Raw genomic sequence first — 18,134 nt, 5'->3', positions numbered from 1 at the left:
AAAGTAATGAGTGTAATTCCAGCTGCTTTCGCCGAATTGTCGCATCAGGTATCTGATTATCCCATTTTTGTTTTCGCACAGCGTCTTCTAAGAAATTCCGGTGAGGGAAAGCAGCGAAAATATAAATAATGACCTGGGCTAGGTTTCGCTGACCCCCTCGTGAACTCAACATCATACGTTTCGATGTACCTTAAGCAATGAGTAGAAAACACATCTTGTGGCCATGTAAATCTTATTTCAGGCATTTACGGAATCGAGAAAGAAATGCAGTAATGTTTTAATAAAAAATTTATTTTCACAAAAGCAGTGAGTGGAAAACTTTTTTTGAGTAAGCACACTGAGAAGAATCGCTGCAGTAACGAAGAGAAAAGGAGCACTGTTTGTCATGAATATTTCTGAAATATTAGCTACCCTTTTGGCTAGACGTACTTAAAAACATCCCAAGCTCACTTACACCGCGGTATTAATCCTTACTTGTTCTTTTGTCTCAGAAAAAGTCAAGGTCTTTTTCTATCTCCTCTTTCGTGGCGAAGTCTCCAAGGTACTTGTTGAAGTAGCCATAGCGGTTGTCAGCTGCGAAGCTATTTTCGAGCTTGTCCAGTGCATTCCAGAAGTCTTCGTAATCAAGTGGAGGAGCGTGGCCTCCAAGATCGGGCGGCAAATTCTCCGGAGAAATTTCCTTGTGCAGGCTTTCGAAATTCTCTCCATGAAACTGAAACTTGGACAGAAAAAACGCATGAGCGTAAAACTTTTCGTAACAATCATTTCTCTAATAGGAGTATGAAAAAGGTAAAACAGATTAATGTTAGTGAAGTTATCAGCATCAAGTAGGGACGAAAGAAAATATTTATTTCAATCGTTTAGTCCTTCATGAAGGTCTTGTATCATACAACAAACAAAACATCGGTACTGCAATTGCGAAAACCTGAATTTACACTTATAACTTACTTATTGTTTTCTGCAAATGTTGAATGTCATTTAGTTAAATCAACGAAAACAATCCCGGCATGGTGCTTGTTTTGGGCTCGTAGGGTTAAGATTGCAAATGAGGATTGCTAGGAAACCGTTGGTGTATACATCTTTCTAAGGTGCAACTTTTCACCATTATCGTCAACACCTTGACTACGCCCACTGCAGTGCAAAGGCTTTCGCATGACTCACCAATTAACCCGGTATTTTGCCAACTGCGGCGATCGTATTCGCGCAAACTTCTTTATATGATCCCCCCAACTTTCTACCTCCCCTGTAACACTTGCCTTCTTTGGAATCCACTCTGTTATCCGTATGGACCAGCGGTTATCTTACATTACGTGCCCTGTTATGGCGCTAAATACCCTCCACAGGAGCATTCGTCGTCTTTATTTCGACTAGGATGTTATTAACGCACGTTTGTTGCGTCGCTCACTCTGCGCGCTTCTGGGCTCTTAACGTTACTCCTATCATTTTTCTTTCCATAACTCGCTGCTTTTTTTCCTAACCTAAATTGAACACTTTTCTTTAGCCTCCACTTTTCTGCCCTATAGATGAGTACCGCTAAGATGCACTCTTGTATACCTTTCTCTTGAGAGATTTTGGAGATCTGCCCTTCAAGATCTGAGAGAATGTGTCATATATGCTGCACGAAATTTTTAATCTTCTGGTTATTTGTCTCACGATCCTGATTAGCAGGCACTGCCTGCCCTAAGTAGACGCGTTGCCTTACCACATCCAGCACATAGCTATCAATTTTGAACTACTGTTCCGTTGTGAAACTGTTACCATCTCCGTTCTTTTGCATGTTAATTTTTAGACCCACCGCTCTGTTCTCCCTAACTCACTGATCCCGCTTTGCAGTTCATCTCCCGAGTGACTTATCCAGGCAATGTGATCAGCGAATCGGAAATTACTGAGGCATTCTTTATTAACTCTTATCTCTAATTGTTTCCAATTCAGGAATCGGAATACCTTCTGTAAATAGCCAATGAATGGTATTGACGAGGTCGTGTCTCCGTGCCTGAAACATTTCCGGTGGCTAATTCCTCTAACGTGTCAGGTCATAATTATCGGCAGGTCTTTACATTTTATTTCGAGGGCAGATTCTGCCGCTTCTCGGCTAAAAAAATAATGTTGATGTATTGGCGAAAATGCTTTGCGTTCCTGCTAGCGCTATCTACAAGCCGCTATCTGCAGCCGCGCGGTAGGGTGGGGGGCTCTGCTTGCTATGGAAACGAACGGGATCACAGCGCCCCTCAGCGGACGAGTGGCGGGTGTAAAGGTGTAAATAATCCGCCAGGCAGACAACACCTTATTTCAAAGTAGTATCTCTTCACAACGTGGGGCAAACTGGGCGGCCCGTGGCGGGTTTAAACCTCTCTGTATCCGATTTGTAATGCTCGAATCACACCTTGCACATCGATACATCAGACATACACACACATCAAATCGTTCAATTACGATCAAACTTCTCAGAGATAGAAATTATCTCGTCGAAATATCTAAGGACTAATTGGCATAGTCATAATTACGTATGCACACATTAGTAGATGTCTGTATGCACAACAGAAGTGAAAGACCAGGTTCACATCTATCCCCTTGAAGCCGTCCAGCGTTCGTGGTCAAAGGCTTCATGCCCACCTCGCAGTCGAAGATCGTAGGCTCGAACCACACGTTAATCACACCAATTTAGTTTTCATGGCAGCTACTTAGCATTATAAACGTCCCTAAGACGTCTGCAACATATCACAGCATGACAGCACTAATTGTGTTTCGCCGTGCTGGCTCCGGGCGTTAACGCAGCAGCATGTAAATGCAGAAAGCAAGTTTGTGATCGCACTTGGTTGTTTGCATTATCCACGCGAGGTCATGTGTGTGCGACGTAATGGCTCTGTCGATTTGGCCTTTTTCGTCCACGCCGAAGGCAGCGCCGGCACTGGCTTTTCTGCGGCACGGGACCTTCAAAGCTATAGTGCATTAAAAGTGCAAAACGTTTATTGTTCAGTGTACAAAAGCGTGCATACACGATTCTAAAACTGGCTAATGTAGAGCCAGTCAGCATTGCGTAGGTAGTATGCCGAGAGCCGACGACCAGCTGACGACGAGGCGCAGACACAAACGCATAGCGCAGTTTCCTGATTGGCTGAGGGGATTGCTAACTTCCACTGCCCTGCAAAGAATTTATGAAATGGAATAGAGGGTACAGGTCGTTCCAACCACGATAAAACTAAGTGCCATAAGTCACTCGAAGCAGGTTATGGTTTCAGGAAGCATGGCGTAGATCAATGAAGCCAGTAAGCGAGGGCCTTAGGCCTGGCTTCAAGAGCAACTACTTCACCAACCGCTCCCGAGCATCTTACGACTTTTTCGGCGTAATCTAAGGTCAAACATTCGAGCATGATTGCTCAGTCTTTACTAGCGTAAAAAAACTGTGCATCCACACCGGGCAAGGTACCTCGATACTACAGTCTGCTCTTGTGCAAACCCTTGCTTACTCTACCTAGAATTTCAGTTTTAGTACTTGGTTGTTGAGGTCAACTCAACACCTCTTCAAACAATAATTTCAACAGATATTAGTGAGAGAGACTATCGTTCTATATATGTTTAGAGCTTAAGTCTGATAACGTATCTACCATATTGTAATATTTGTGATTTATTATGCTTTCAGCATCATAATCTCCAGCGTAATATTTGAATTTTCTCCTTCCAATGTTGTTTCTCCAAACATTCGTCGTTAAGATGTTGCACATTGGAACTTTTAGTATGTGTCAGTGTTTTTGTTTGTATTGTCTTTATTCCATGGCTGTCATGACCATCAAATAGGAAAAGTAAGAATAAATAATTGAAATAAAATAACGTAAACGTCCAAAACCCATCCGATGTGGCAGGGTTGTAGAAAACCGCAGTCGACTGTGTTATAACCGCTTAACCGCATTTATAACTGCGTTATAACAAAGAAATTGAGACTTCGCTAAGAGTTGAAATAATGCATACAGATACTGCCAATGCGTAGCTATGCAACTGAAGGATTTTGGGTTGATGTGTTCGGAGCAGAAATACTCCTAGGTAGGAGAGCATATACTGCGCACAACCGTATGTCTGGTATCCTCCCTTTCATCAAGTGAATAACACTGTTCGAGTGACCCATTTCTAGAAACGCAATAAGCGCATCTTCGCTCACCCGTTTGACCATCTTGCGCTTCAAGAAAGGCTTCATGATGGCGTATAATATGTCGAAAGCATACCCGTGTTGCACAATGTGACATGCCTTCATTCTGGACGGCATGCAGTCCTGAAGAGTTTCGCAAAGCGAGAAGGAAAGAAATCATAAAAATAGCGTTGTGGATGTAGGCGCATTTCAAGGAAACCTCTTAGTTTTCATACGCTATGGCTGGAGATGCGTGCCTAAATCATCACCAAGACAGTGCGTACAAAATATTCCGCAAAATTTTGCAGTTCATGCCGACTTTCTCAGTAGTTCCCATCACCAGGAGATGAAAATGTAAATCAGAGGTGCTTTGCAACACGCTCGCCACACAAGCATACATCAGCACAAAATGGTTCGCCATTGCGTTTCAACGATTTCTGAAGACTTAACTCAGAGCTTCGTGCACGACCTGCAGCTATTAGGAGTTGTGGTTGGAAAGGCTTCAAAACTGCACTCCTATTTAATTCACATTTCTCTCATAGTTTCTGCGCTGGATCATAACAAGGATATTGTAAATTTGGATGCACCAAGTATAATCTGGCGGGCTAGTTGGTCTGAATCGTTCATATTTAAAACTGCGCGAACAAAACAAGGACCGAGCAAGAACACAGAACCTTGTTTTGTTCGCGCAGTTTCAAATATGAATGATTCAGACCAACTACCCCCCAAGAGATACTTTTGAACTATATTTCCTGCGCTTGTGCGTGTTATCAAGTATAAATTTTTGCACCGCTGTTAGGCGGGAATTTTTTTTTTGTACGATAGCATATCAGCAGTTTAGCAGCGAAAACCTGCTTAACGGCGTCGTCACACTGGCTGGCAGAAGCATTGGCTGCCGGAAATGAAGCCTCAGTGGGGTCACCAGAGCGGAGAAATTCCATTTGGTGGAGAGACACGACGTCATCGAACAAACGAATGTCTATTGGCTGGACGGAAGTCACGTGGCCAGATCAGCTTCGACTGTTCGGAGAGACTTGAAGTGACCAGACCGGCAATCGCCTATTGACAGGCGGGCAGCCGTAGTGAAGACTTCAACTGCCCTCTGTTGGAGGGCGCAGGCGATGCGAGCGAAGTGCTTGGCTAGGGTAACCCGGGTTTCGCATCCCACGAGTGGCTTCCGGCAAAGGCATTAATACCTTCGAATGCTGTAGCATTGCCTACACACAATGCATTAGGTGCCGCTGACTTTTTCGAAGTTAATGCTTTCCTGGACATTTACGGTCATTTGCATGCGAATCGCAGGTTACGGCAGTTTATAGCTCTGTATTTTTGTTTATTGAAGCTTTTCTTCGGGATTCGATTGCGTTCATTGAAGCAACGAACTGCAAAGAAATCAGGAATCGTTTCTGCTTTACTTCCCGCCCCTGTTGTACGTAATAAGCATTCAAAAGAAAGAAAATTAACAAATTCGTTCATCGCTGAAAGACACCTTTAGGGTCTCTTTCTCATCGTTGGAGGGAACATAACAGGTTGGTGAGCGGGTTTATTGACAACGACTTCCTGTAACACCAGCATAAGAAGGCTCCTCCTGCGTACTAGGGTAGGCATTTTATGCTCCTGTGCTGGCGCTCAAGTACAGATGAGGAGCGGACCCTGCCAGGAATAATATTCAACACTTTCCGCCCCTGTTTAAGCTAGCTACCAATCGATCATTGGTACTCATACACCTTTTGTGCACTAGCCGGATCCCAGTGGATTGCATAAGGGACGCTGGTGATACTGGCTATTAAAGAGCGAGAGATTCGTTTACTTCCCCCTCTCCTGATGGCAGCCACTGCTGAAAGGATGTGCCTGTGTCTAGTACCGGCACTCGGTGCAATCTCGGATGCCTTCTCACTTTGGATATATACGTTCTCCGGCAGTGGCATTTCGGGCCAGGGAACCCTTGAGGATTCCACTTTACTTAATTGATGATGAGACTGACCAATAATAAGATCCCCGCCTAGGCGCACATGAAACGCCACATTTCACATCTTCGCTATAATTTCTTCTGGCCACCAGTTCATTTTTTCGTTTCGAACGGTACTTTCATACACGTCTCCTCGTTGCGTCAGCTCGTGGGTTTGCCTCATCTCTCATCTGCCTTGAGCTTATTTTGTTCACCCCTAATTTTTCCACGCTTTTATCTGGCATGGCTGCAGCATGGACGGTCTGGTTCGAACGTATCGCCCGAGAAACAGTTCACAAGACACCGATTCTCCGAACGAATGAGACGTGGTCCTGTACGACAACAGAACATTATCACCGCTGTGCCATAACGACCATTAGCGGCTGACTCTCATCTTCTAGCTATAACTTCAAGGTAGTCACCAGCCTTTCCACGGCAACGCTGGATTGAAATTAATATGGTGGCGTGAAAATTAACATTGCACCATTCTGCTCCAATTAGGGCTGTAAGTCACTGAAACTAAACTGTGAACAGCTATCTGCCACCACAACACTAGATAAGCCATACGCTGTAAAACTGCTTCTTACAGCTTACACACAAGGGGGGATTGTCATTGCTCTGGCTCTCAATAATATCTCAAGCCGAAGTACATCAATCACTGACTCGCGAGGCGCCTGTCGGAACAATGAGCTGGGATGGGCTCCCCGCTTCCACGGCGTATACTGCCGTCTAGCAGACGATACTATGCTCCAACTCCACATAACCTGATTTCGGACCCCTGGTGACCAGGGACTCCACGGAAATGAACAGGCCAATGAGACCGCCCGCAAACTTTCTCAACGGGGTATCTCCCTGTCTTTGAAAGCCTACTCCCAATCAGCAAATCCAGCCCTTACACTCAGACACGTCACCGATTACTACAAGGAGCAGCACCGGCGCTACCCGTCCCCTTGTAAGGGACGGGCTTGCGCTGACTAACGCCTCCTGGTCAAAATTTTCACCAACGGTGTATTGTGCACGGCGTTGCTTAAGTATTTCAATACATCCTTTGATGGTGCATGCCATTTCTGTGGGAGCTGGCTGACACCTTCCATATGGGTTGGGCATGCCAATCAAACCCATTTATTCTCCAAACCCAAACCCACCAGAGAGGACAGGGAGGCGGCCATGCTCGGCTGTCAAGACCTCAAGGCCCAATAGGCCTTGTTTCAATGTATTCGGAGGGCGTTGCTTGCCAGCGAAGACCCGGAGTAGGGGCTTCACCTAGTACTGTTAGGGGAAGAGGCCAGCAGGGCTCTTTCTTAATCACCTCTCTGTAAATATTTAATGGACGATAATTGTTCTTCACTGCCACCACTGCTATAAAGATATGATGAGATAGCCGATGGGCTATTGCCTCTCTCTCTACTTGGTCTTTCTCTACTTGACATTCATAGATATCTGGTAGCCCTCATACAACTCCTGGCGCAGTAGTGCAGGGGATAAGCAGCGCACCGCAGTCCTGCAATGGCAGGTGCTCCCAGCGGTGGGCCTTGTGTGCCCAGGTTGCTATTACCGCGCAACCAATCGTTAATATAACTGCCACCTGCCATGGTGGGCAGTTTGCTGACTATCCGGTGGATAGCTAGTGCTTACGCCGCAAGGTCACAAGAAATAGGAGGCCAACCCGCGTTCTAGGTTGCTCGTAGTTTTCTGCCCGCATCGCCAGCAACGACGAAGACCGCGTCCCGAAAGAAAAACTGGGCATCGCCCACAAGGCTCCCTGCTCCTACTGACCAGTCACATGCTTGAGCGGGTCAAAAAAGCTCAAGCAGAGACTAGGGCAACGTAAAATTGACGTCAATGAACTCGAAAAACAAATCGCTTCACGGCCACAGCTCACATCCGACTCACAAATGGGTCGGTAAAAAAAAAGACTTCAGTAACCCTCCCCACTGCGTATTTTAATTTTCTTTAAAAAAGCTCAAGCAGAGACTAGGGCAACGTAAAATTGATGTACTGTAGTCAATCAACTCGAAAAACGAAGCCCTTCACTGCCACAGCTCACATCCGACTCACAAATGGGTCGGTAAAAAAAGGCTCCAGGAACCCTCCCCACTGCGTATCTTAATTTTCTTTACTCCGTGAGAGCAAAGGGAAAGCGAAGCCATCTCTCTACTACTGCTTGGCAGCCTACCAGTGATCCCTGGAAATGGGACCCAAGTGTCCAAAACGTTGAGATTAAAATGAATAATTGGTTGCTGTATTTCCCAGCTTTTTTCTCAAACCCAAGCATAGAGACTTCTGCCGAAGATATTTTGGTTCAGAACCAATTCTATTCTCATAATGCGTGCGGATGGTAAAAACTTATCTTTACAGAATTGTTAGGGCTACACAGGCCCCGGGTTCCGGACGACCCCATAAGCTGAAACGCTTAGGTTCCTACGGTCACTAGCGTCGGCAGCCCGGTCCGTGGCGGTATTCTGGTGGACTGGCTCCTCATAGCGTTGCAGGATCTCCCAGTCGTCCCAGCTGGTGAGGCGCTGTAGGCTCCACGGGAGAGAATCCGCCGAGCATTGAAATAGAATGCGGGCGAGAATGGCGGTACAGTTGTTGTAAAGGTTGCAAGAGGTTTTGGTGACCGTTTCTTGCTAACGGGACGTACTATAAGGGGATGGTATGGTTCGCGTGCTGGGCAGCTGCATATATTCGTGGTCATTATCAATGTGCTGGTGTGGTGGCAGCTGGAGCTGTCTATCTGCTCGGTGAGGTTGAGTCAGCTCACTGAATGCGCGCATGCACTCCTGCGAGAACGCTGATGTGGGAGCCGCCTGTGCCCGGTGCACCAGACCTCGCATTGTTACTGGGGCTCCCCGAGTGCACAGGCACCTGGGGCAGCTCCCCGTGGCGGGCCGGGTTGGCACCGGGCGAGGGAAGTATGTAATTTGCTGGGACATAAGCTCGCCCGCGCGCCAAATTTCATTAAGCAGTTTTAGAATGTGGGGGATCATAACCGGCTTCAGATTGGGCTATCGCAAGGGTGATGACTGCCTCCTTAGCCACTTCTGAAGAGGAAACCGAGGGGAGAGGGAGAGTAGCAAGAGATTGAATGGTATGGCCTGCCGTGGCTTCCACCGCTTCCTCGCCCTAGCATGCGGCGTCCACCCTCACGGCATATGCCTACAACTTTTTAGAATGAAATTCATTTTAGAACGCAACTTTTCGGCGCCTGTTCTTGGGTGGTGGTGGCTGTAGCACACATTTATTGGCTATGTACAAGGAGGTGTTTGGCCCAGGCCCCATTGGCCTAGATCCTCACAAGTCTAGGTGGAGCTCTTATTTCGGAGCTCCAATGGCGTCTAACACCCGTCCCGCCCTGGTGACCTAGGTCTGGTGGGACTGCAGATCATGCCAGCCAAACAGCGCTGCCTCCCAGGCTTCCCTATATGGGTGGGAGATCAAGGATCGGGATGAGTGGGGATTGAAAGGGCAGGCCTTGACCATGTGGAAAACGTCCGAGAACGTCGCTCCACACAGGCTGCAGCCCCATGAAATTCTGCTTTGAAGTGTTTCGATACTGCCGAGCACATCACTGTATTTGTAAAAATTTTGAGGCGTCGTTCGTCTGCAATCCGCAGACCCTTACCGGGTTCCCGAAAGCGGCGATGACAGTCCTTACAATATGCAGTGATGTTTTTGAATGTAACTAGAGATTGGATGGGCTCGGAGCAGGCTTTCAGAGCAAGTGTGAGTGCCCGGGGAGAGAGCGCGCGGGCCCTCTAATCGGCTACCTCATTTCCCTGGAGTCTCTGGTGGTTGGGAGCCCAGATGAGGTTGCAGAGGGTCGTTGAGATGAGGTTGAGATGAGGGTCGCGGCACCGACAGCAATTTTGTAGAATGCGCCAGGCGAGAGGAGGTATCCAGAGAAGCTCGTAGTTCCGACCGGCCCCTTTCGAGTCGGTAATGATGTGTTTCTCTTGTGGGGGCAAGAGGGTGAGCGCAATCGCGATTTCCTCCGCATGTGTTTTGCTGCAGGCGCGGAACGTGAGTCCTGCCACTGTGTTGGTGCTGTGGGCCATTGCCGCGGCGAACCACCCGTATGGTGGGGACCGTTGATGTCCACATAGTGCACACGTTGTTGTCGACCATAATGTCGCTCAAGTGCTCCTGCACGCGCCTGGCGACGGCCATTTTGTTCAGAGTGTGACATGTTGAGTTGAATGGGTTGGACCCTCAGGGCGCGTCTCTAGGGTTCTGGCGCTCGTACTATTCCCTCAAAGGTGATTGTGTGCAGGATTAGAGTCGGTCAAGAATGCGGCGACCGGATGGCGTTTGTGATGGGAGCGTGTATTGGTTGAGGAGATGGCCTTCTCGCAGTTCCCGATAGGTGGTGACCCTCTCCCCCCGCAGGTCCAATAAACGCTGGTTGTATGTTTTAATGGGAAGGTCAAGAGCCCTTTTGATGGCTTTGCGGTGTATGACTTCGAGTTGATCCTCGCTGTGTTTGCGCATGGGAAGGTAGTGGGTTGAGTAGAGAATTCTACTTGTTACTAAGGCATGCGCCAGCAGCAAGCAGCTTTGCTTCGTAACCCTCCACATTTATTGGAGACCCGGTGGACGCTACGGCCCCCCTGATCGCCGCACATGCAGAATTTCGCGAGTGTTGTGACCGGTCTGCGTTCTTGGTGAATAAAGAGGCCGAGGATGCGGATCTCCTTGGCCTCCCTAATCGGACCCGAAAGGAGTGTGGGGTGGATTGAAGTGTCGTCGCGAGGGTGGAGGGGGACGAATGTGGACAAACTCTGATTTGGTGGGAGCACATTGCAGAGTGTACAGTATAGAGCGTAAGCGTCCGCTACCTCCGCTGCCTCTCGTAGGCAGGTCTCCATGTGTGCGAAATTGCCTTCTGTTGCCAAGATAGAAATATCAGCAAATAGGGCAGGCATGTCGGATGCCGGGCATGGAGCTTAATTTTGCAATAATGTCTTACATTGCGAGGTTGAAGAGGAGGGGTGATAACACCGAACCCTGTGGTGTACCCTGGGATCCGATGGTATAGGGTCCACGTTCCTCGTCTTTAATTCGAATGCAGGCCTGCCGAGCCGTGAGAATTTGCCAGATGTATCAGTACGTACTCTGACTAGAGTTGGTGTCGTGGAGGCGATTGAGTGTGACTTCATGTTTGACACTGTCAAAGGCTCCTTTTGAATCCAAGGCCCGGACTACCTTGTCATTGTGGGGGAGTTCTTTGGGCTCGAGTATGTCATGATGAAGTTGTAGAAGGATGTCTTGTGCAGACTTGTGTGGTCGGGAAGCAAACATAGTCTGCACAAAATCTGGAGTGTTTCGAGGGAAGTGGACAGCCTGTCTCGCACCATAGTCTCCATCAATTTGCCAACACAAGATGTGAGGGAGATAGGGCGCAGGTTCTCCATATCAACTGGCTTGCCTGCCTTAGGAATAAACGTCACTAAGCGTGTTTACCAATTCCAGGGGAGAAGAATCTCTCCAGGCCAGATTTGGTTGTTGAATTGAAGGAGGGTAAGATAGGCTGCATCTGGAAGGTTCGCCAGAAATTTGACGGTAACCTTGTCCTGGCCCGGTACAGTACCAAATAGGGCCTCTTTTTGGCATTACCGAATGTGGAGCGCAGCCCGATAGGAAAGGCGCGGCTAGAGAAGAGAGCGAAACGAGAGAAGCGGAGAAAGAGCGAACGGCACCAGCGTGAGGAGCAGAGTAGGACGCGCCGTCGTCTAATGCCCGATGACGTCAGCGATAAGGTATGCACTGCTTGCCAGAGATTGTGCCGCTAGGAGACGGTTGGCAGCTATGGAGCTTACATCGAGTGCCGCCTGCTCAGTCTGACTATGGCGACAGAGAAGAGATCGCGAGAAGTAAAGTGTTGGAATGAAGGGCGGCAGCGTGAGTCATAGAGAAGAGTAGCACAGGCCGTTTTCTGCTCCCCTGTGACGTCATCGTTAAGATCTATTGTTTTTGGGGGTTTAACGCCCCAAATCGACTCTGGCTATGAGATACGCCGTAGTGAAGGGCTACGGAGATTTCGGCCACCTGGTGTCCTTTAACGTGCACTGACATCGCACATTACACGGGAGTCTAGAATTTCAACTTCATCGAAATGCGACCGCCGCGGCCAGGATCGAACCCGCGTCTTTCGGGTCAGCAGTCGAGCGCCATAACCCCTGAGCCACCACGGTGGCTCACCGATACGGAATGCATCGCTTGACAGAGATGGTGCCACGATGAGACGGTTGGCAGGTATCCAGCTTGCTTCGAGTGTCGTCGGCTCTGTCCGACTACAGCGACAGTGTAGAGATCGCAAGGACGAAAGCGGTGATAGAGTGAAGGGCGGCAGCGTGAGGCGTACAGGAGAGTATCACAGGCCGTCGTCTGCTCCGCGATAACGTCAGCGATAAGGTGTGCATTGCTTGCCAGGGATGGTGCCACTATGAGACGGTTGGCAACTATTGAGCTTGCTTCGAGTGTCGCCAGCTATGTCCGAGAGAAAGAGAAACGACTTTATTGCCATAGAATGTCGAAATTTAGGGCAAGTGGGTTTGGTGTGGCCCCCAGGGGGGGGGGGGGGTGATTTCCTCAGAAAACAAAAAGATTGTCAGTGTTGGATGGTATGGCCACGCGAACTAAGGAGTTGGCTCCATCTCTTCTTGGAGGAAGCTGGCAGTAAGTTTCTTGAAGGCGGGTTTCTATATTGCTATTTTGCCGGTTGCTATTTTGGGAGACGGAGCCGTATCCCAATCAGAAGGAGGGGAGGGCGCCACCTGAGCGCGTCGCGAGCTGTCGCACGCTATCGAGCGCACATCACAACCGTGTATTAAGCGAAATCCTGTAACTGCTCATACTTGCGCCCATAACTGATCGTCCATCTGTTACATCTAAAATGAAAGTCCTAACTAGTCATTCATAGTCACAAGTCATGATTAACTAGACATTAACCAGTCAGGACTGGTTAGTCATGTCTGTTTAGTCATGACTAGGTAGTCATTAATCAGTTATGATTAGTCATTACTGGTTAGTCATAACTGGCCACTCATTACTAGTAAGTCATTAAGCAGTCGTGACTAACTAGTCATGGTTAGTCATGACTAAGTAGTTATAATTGCTTAATGACTAACTAGTCATGACTAGTTATTCCTTAACCTGTTATGGTTAACTAGTCATTAACCTATCGACTAGGTAATCATCAAGTATTTAGTCATGACTAACTAGTCATTAACGATTCATGAATAGTTAGTCAAGACTGGTTAGCCATGACTCGTTAGTCATTATGTAGTCATGACTAGTCAGTCAATAACCAATCACAAAGAGTTAGTCATCACCTAAATAGTCACGATTAACTAGTCATAAACATGCCATGACTAGTAACTAACCAATCATGACTAGTTAGTCGTTAACCAGTCATGACTGCTAGTCATAAACTAATTAGTGATGAATAGTCATCACCATTAACCAGTCATCAACTAATTAGTTATTACCAGTAAGTCATTTACCAATCATGACTAGTTAATCTTGGGTCATGACTAATTAGACTATTACTAGTCAATCCAAGTCGCCCCATAGCCGCCTCGTGTGTGCCTATGTGTGCCTGTGGCAAAGGCTTTCGCCTCGCGCACTTTAGATCATCAAATTGGCCCCTTACTTTAGATTTTTGTACCGAAATCTGCGGTCCATCAACTTGGGCTCAATCAATTTTGGACCCATCGGATTCCTAACGCCCAGCGGCAACGTTTTACACCAAGTCCGCCCAGGCGGGCCTAATTTTGGCAATATTACACCTGTTTCAGCTTCTGCCACCCGACCGCGCTAAGCCTCGTCTCGGCGAGACGCGTCTTGGCAGCTGCACGAATGGCCCAAGCCGGGACTTCAGTGACGGGATACCACCCCGCAATTCTACAGCGGGGTCGACATAGAGACCTCGACCACATCCAAAGACGCGCCTCTGAGTGAGGAGGCCTGCTTATAAGCCCTGCTTCGTCTCCGTCAACAAGGGCTCCAAGCCGCCAACCAAGAACGCAAGAAGACGCCGGGGTTCGTCGCAGCCCCAAAGACGCCAGCTGCTCTGGCGCTCCCTCTCTCCGGGGATCCGGCGCCTGGCACGTCGCCAGCCACGGCTATTGTTACACAACCACCCAAGTCGAAGCCATGCGCCATTCCACGCCCTTCGCGGGGCGACTTTATTGTCGTTCTCAAACCAAGAGTTGCACGGCCCAGCAAACCACAAACCTCTCAGAGACGTCTAGCTACACGTCTCTGAGAGGTTTGTGGTTTGCTGGGTGGATATCCGGACCGCCATCGGCCCGGGCAAAGATGGTGCTGCAGTGGCTCAGCTTTTCGGAGACGCTGCGCTACGTGAGCACCGGGTGTGTCCCGTTCACGATCAAAACGTCATTGTTTACGGTGGGAAAACAGAGGGTACTGCTCGCAAGCTTCTAGGTCCTAGGGAGCTGGAGGTCGCAGGCGCTTGCTTTTCCACGGAAGTCTTAAGAGGCTTACGAATGCTGCAAAGGAGTGATCACGGTGCTCGTCCTCGGACATCTGCTTCGCTCCGTGTGCGCCTAATTTGGGATGGCGCTGTAATCGCGGCTGTTCGCAAACTTGGCAAGTCAACTGTTGTGGTGGTGCCCTTTGCCGGGTCGGTTGTCCCACGCACAAACCGAGAAAGCCAATCCGAGCCAATCCGAGTTCGGCCATACCGGCTCTCCTGGTATGGACCCTCGCTTCGTTACGTTCCTGCTTTGGTCTTACTACCCTCCACAGCTCGTCAACCCGATGAGGCTGCTCCGCAGCTCCCCGTGAGCATCGACCCAGCAGCGCAAGAAACACCGATTCTTCCGTATCCAGCCAGTCAAGTTCCAAGCCTGGCAACCACGCATTACTCTCAGCACAGGAGCTTCGCCTTGCTTACCAATACCCCCCCTCTCCCTTCTGGAGCCAGTCGGTGCACGCCACTGCTATGAACATGGTCATGCAACCGCCCCTTTTTGCGCAGGTTAGTTACCTCCTGAAGCGGTGCACTAGCCCTTTCTTGTCGCAGTGTCGTGCCCCAGTGACCTGCCTGATCATTTCGGGAGACTATTACGGTTGTCAAGCAACTTTTTCCTCAATGCACATCTGGTGTGCGTCTTGCTTGTCTTGTCGGGAGACGTAGAACTATATCCAGGACCTATCAACGGCGAGGCACCTGCATCGCTTGAATCCTTTTCGCCGACTCTCGCTCGCTTAGAACTGTCCCCAAACACCGTTCACTCTCGCTAATCCGCTCTGCTCAAACTAACATAGAAGGTGGGGTGAGCCGGCTGTCTTCACACGTCGACACCCTGGAGAAAGTTGCCGAGAATAGTCAGCTGAACGACCCGTACTCCTCTGGCATCTTGAAAAAAAGTATGAAAAAAATTTCTGCAGAAGTTAAGGTTCATAGCAACAAATCTGATGACAGAGAAAATCGCCTCCGCAAATCCAATTTGCTTTTTTTTCGGGATTAACGACGCTAATGGGGAAACGTGGCCTGAGTATGAGCCTGAAATTATTTCTTTTTTGTTCAGAAAAGTTTGGCGTTACCGTGAACCCTGATGATATTGAACGAACACTCAGGCTAGGGCGTCTCCAGCCAGGAAGAAAGCGCCCAATAATTGTAAAATTTGCGCGTTTAAAGGAAAAATCAAAGATTCTGTCTGCGGTACCGAAGCTCAAAGTTTCGTCCTATGCTATTCGTGATGATTATTCTGCACGTGTGTGAACAGCCAGGAAAATGATTTACACTTACGCCCAAGGAAGAAGCACCAACTTTAAGAACAAATTCGACAAGCTTGTAATGAATGACAGGCAATTCATATACAACGAAAATACAAATTATGTCGACGAAGTAGAATTATAGCCATTATCGCCCGCTTGCAGGCCGCCTGCCCCCCCCCCCCCCCCCCCCCCCCGCAGTCACCACGCGTAAGTTACTGCGCACTGACTTATCAGACATCAGCTCACCTACTAACCAATATTTGCAGCTATCTGACCAAGAAAGACGCTGCAGAAGCCTTCCTAAACGATAGCGGTAGATATATAGCTATACTTACTGAGTCGCGGCTAACCTCGGACGTTTCCTATGACGAGCTTCTGCATGATCTATCATCGCTTACGGCGTGGCAGGCGTGACAGAGTGGGACGGAGGGGGTGGTGTGCTTGTTTTGGTTAAATTGAATGTACCGTCTTTCTCCATTTTGTCGACCAGCAATCATGAAATCGTTATTATTCAGTCATCGCTTCCTTTTAACACAATCATTTTAATTGCATGCTACCATCCTCCTGACTGCGACACTTCATTTATCGACGAACTGTAATCAATACTACTGGACCTCAAAGCCTGTTTTCCCCATGCAATTTATTTACAGTCAGGCGACTTCAACTTCACTGACATTAACTCGCCGGGCTTATCCGCACATAGCACCCTGTGGAAGCAGCTTTTGGATATAATGGTTTTTGCTTACTCGCAATCTTACTAAAAAAGTTGACCTACCGACTGGGCACAACAATACTCCTGACCTTGTTCTTGCTTCTAACCCTGAATATATGCAGTCACTATCATGCATTGCTGGCTTCAGCGATCATTGCACCTTATTGTTATACTTATATGTGCCCGTCGGTGCTCGTCAACCACCAGGCAAGGATATTCGAGACTATAACAAGGGCAACATTGCAAGTATTATCTCAGAGTTACACAACTTCCTCAATCATTTCCGTATGTACTCCGCCTATACACCTATAAAGGAAAATTATTATCAGTAATCGATATATACGTTCCCCTTGTATGCATTCGAGCCAACGCAAGCAGACCATGGTTTTCTAATGCACTCAGAAAACTTTCAAGAAAAAAGAAACGTCTCTTCCATGTAGCAGAACACTCGGGCAGCCCACAACAGTGGAAAAGGTATTCCTCGTGTCTTCGCGAATACACGAGACTTCTTCGAAAATCAAAAAAGAAAAAAGCATCACTCAATCCAATCGCAAAAAATTCTGGAAAATTCTAACTCGAGGTGACAGGTCATCACTCAATATCTCATTAGATGATAATGATGGATCCGAGGTTCCATCAGACCAACGCAGCGCGGTAATGAACTCATACTTTTCCTCTCTTTTCAGCAGTAAACATCCTTAAATATCCCTCTCTTACAAAAGCTTCTGTTTTCTCACATGCCACCTGTTACTGCCGCTGCCAACGGTATTGCAAATCTCATTGATAAGCTTAAGGTTTCAAGCGCCGAAGGACCTGTAATATGCCTTCCAAGATACCGAAATGCACTAAGGATAGCTGAAGGCAGTTTTTGCAAATAATATTCAAGAAATCGATTGCTAGTGGTTCAACTCCAGATGACAAGAAGATGAATCGAGTAGTTCCTGTTTTAAGGCGAAAGCCTTTAATACATGTAGCTCATGCTCGCGGTGTCTGTCCGGGCACTGGAATCGTGCCAGATGTGGCCTCTTCGCGCAGCGGCGCAACTTCCTCCCCTCCTTAGCAACCGGCGCTCCGGTGGGGGGCGCAGCTGTGCATAGAAACCGTGGCGTCACGCAGCAGCGGTAGAACGAGCGCGCTCGCTTCGGCGGTGGCAGCTGCACCGCCGCACCTTCACCAGATGTCTCGTTGCAGTCGCGTGAGTGCATCGCATGGCTCCGAAGCGGCCCTGTGAATCCGCGCCAAGCGGTTCGGGGAAGCGGCAGTGGGTTGACCACATGGCTTTCCACAAGCACATTTCAGAATTTCCAGTGTCTTCGGTAATTTTTTTAAAGCAGATAACTGGGCCGATCCTTCTATGTACCATCCGATTTCTTTAACATGCATTGCCTGCAAGCAGCTAGAGCATATTATATATTCACATGTGGCCTCTAATCTAGATTACAACTGCTTCTTTTCCCCTAATCAGCATGGTTTCAGATACGGTTATTGATGCGAAACACAACTTATTCCTTTCAGTACCGATCTCCGCCTAAATTTATATCCGTCATTTCAGACTGATGTCATATATACTTGGCCATCCGGAAGGCTTTTGATCGTGTGCCCCGTCA

The 18,134-nt window shown here is 48.2% G+C and overlaps 1 protein-coding gene across 1 annotated transcript in view; it reads right to left on the bottom strand.

Annotated features, from left to right (window-relative positions):
* Window positions 1–247: 247 nt before the first annotated feature.
* The window catches only part of LOC149370295 (retinaldehyde-binding protein 1-like), a 39,881-nt gene continuing 21,994 nt past the window's right edge, over window positions 248–18,134 (bottom strand). The window contains exons 4-5 of the mRNA XM_089582987.1: window positions 4,154–4,264; window positions 248–718 (exon numbers count right to left, since the gene is read on the bottom strand). Coding sequence (XP_089439113.1) covers window positions 488–718; window positions 4,154–4,264 — 342 coding nt within the window. The 3' untranslated portion in view covers window positions 248–487. The remainder of the gene's footprint in view (window positions 719–4,153; window positions 4,265–18,134) is intronic.

The sequence above is a fragment of the Amblyomma mixtum genome, chromosome 1, assembly GCF_055824585.1.
Source record: "Amblyomma mixtum isolate Tamu chromosome 1, ASM5582458v1, whole genome shotgun sequence".
Lineage (NCBI taxonomy): Eukaryota > Metazoa > Arthropoda > Arachnida > Ixodida > Ixodidae > Amblyomma > Amblyomma mixtum.
This window is presented reverse-complemented; position numbering and strand designations above follow the sequence as displayed.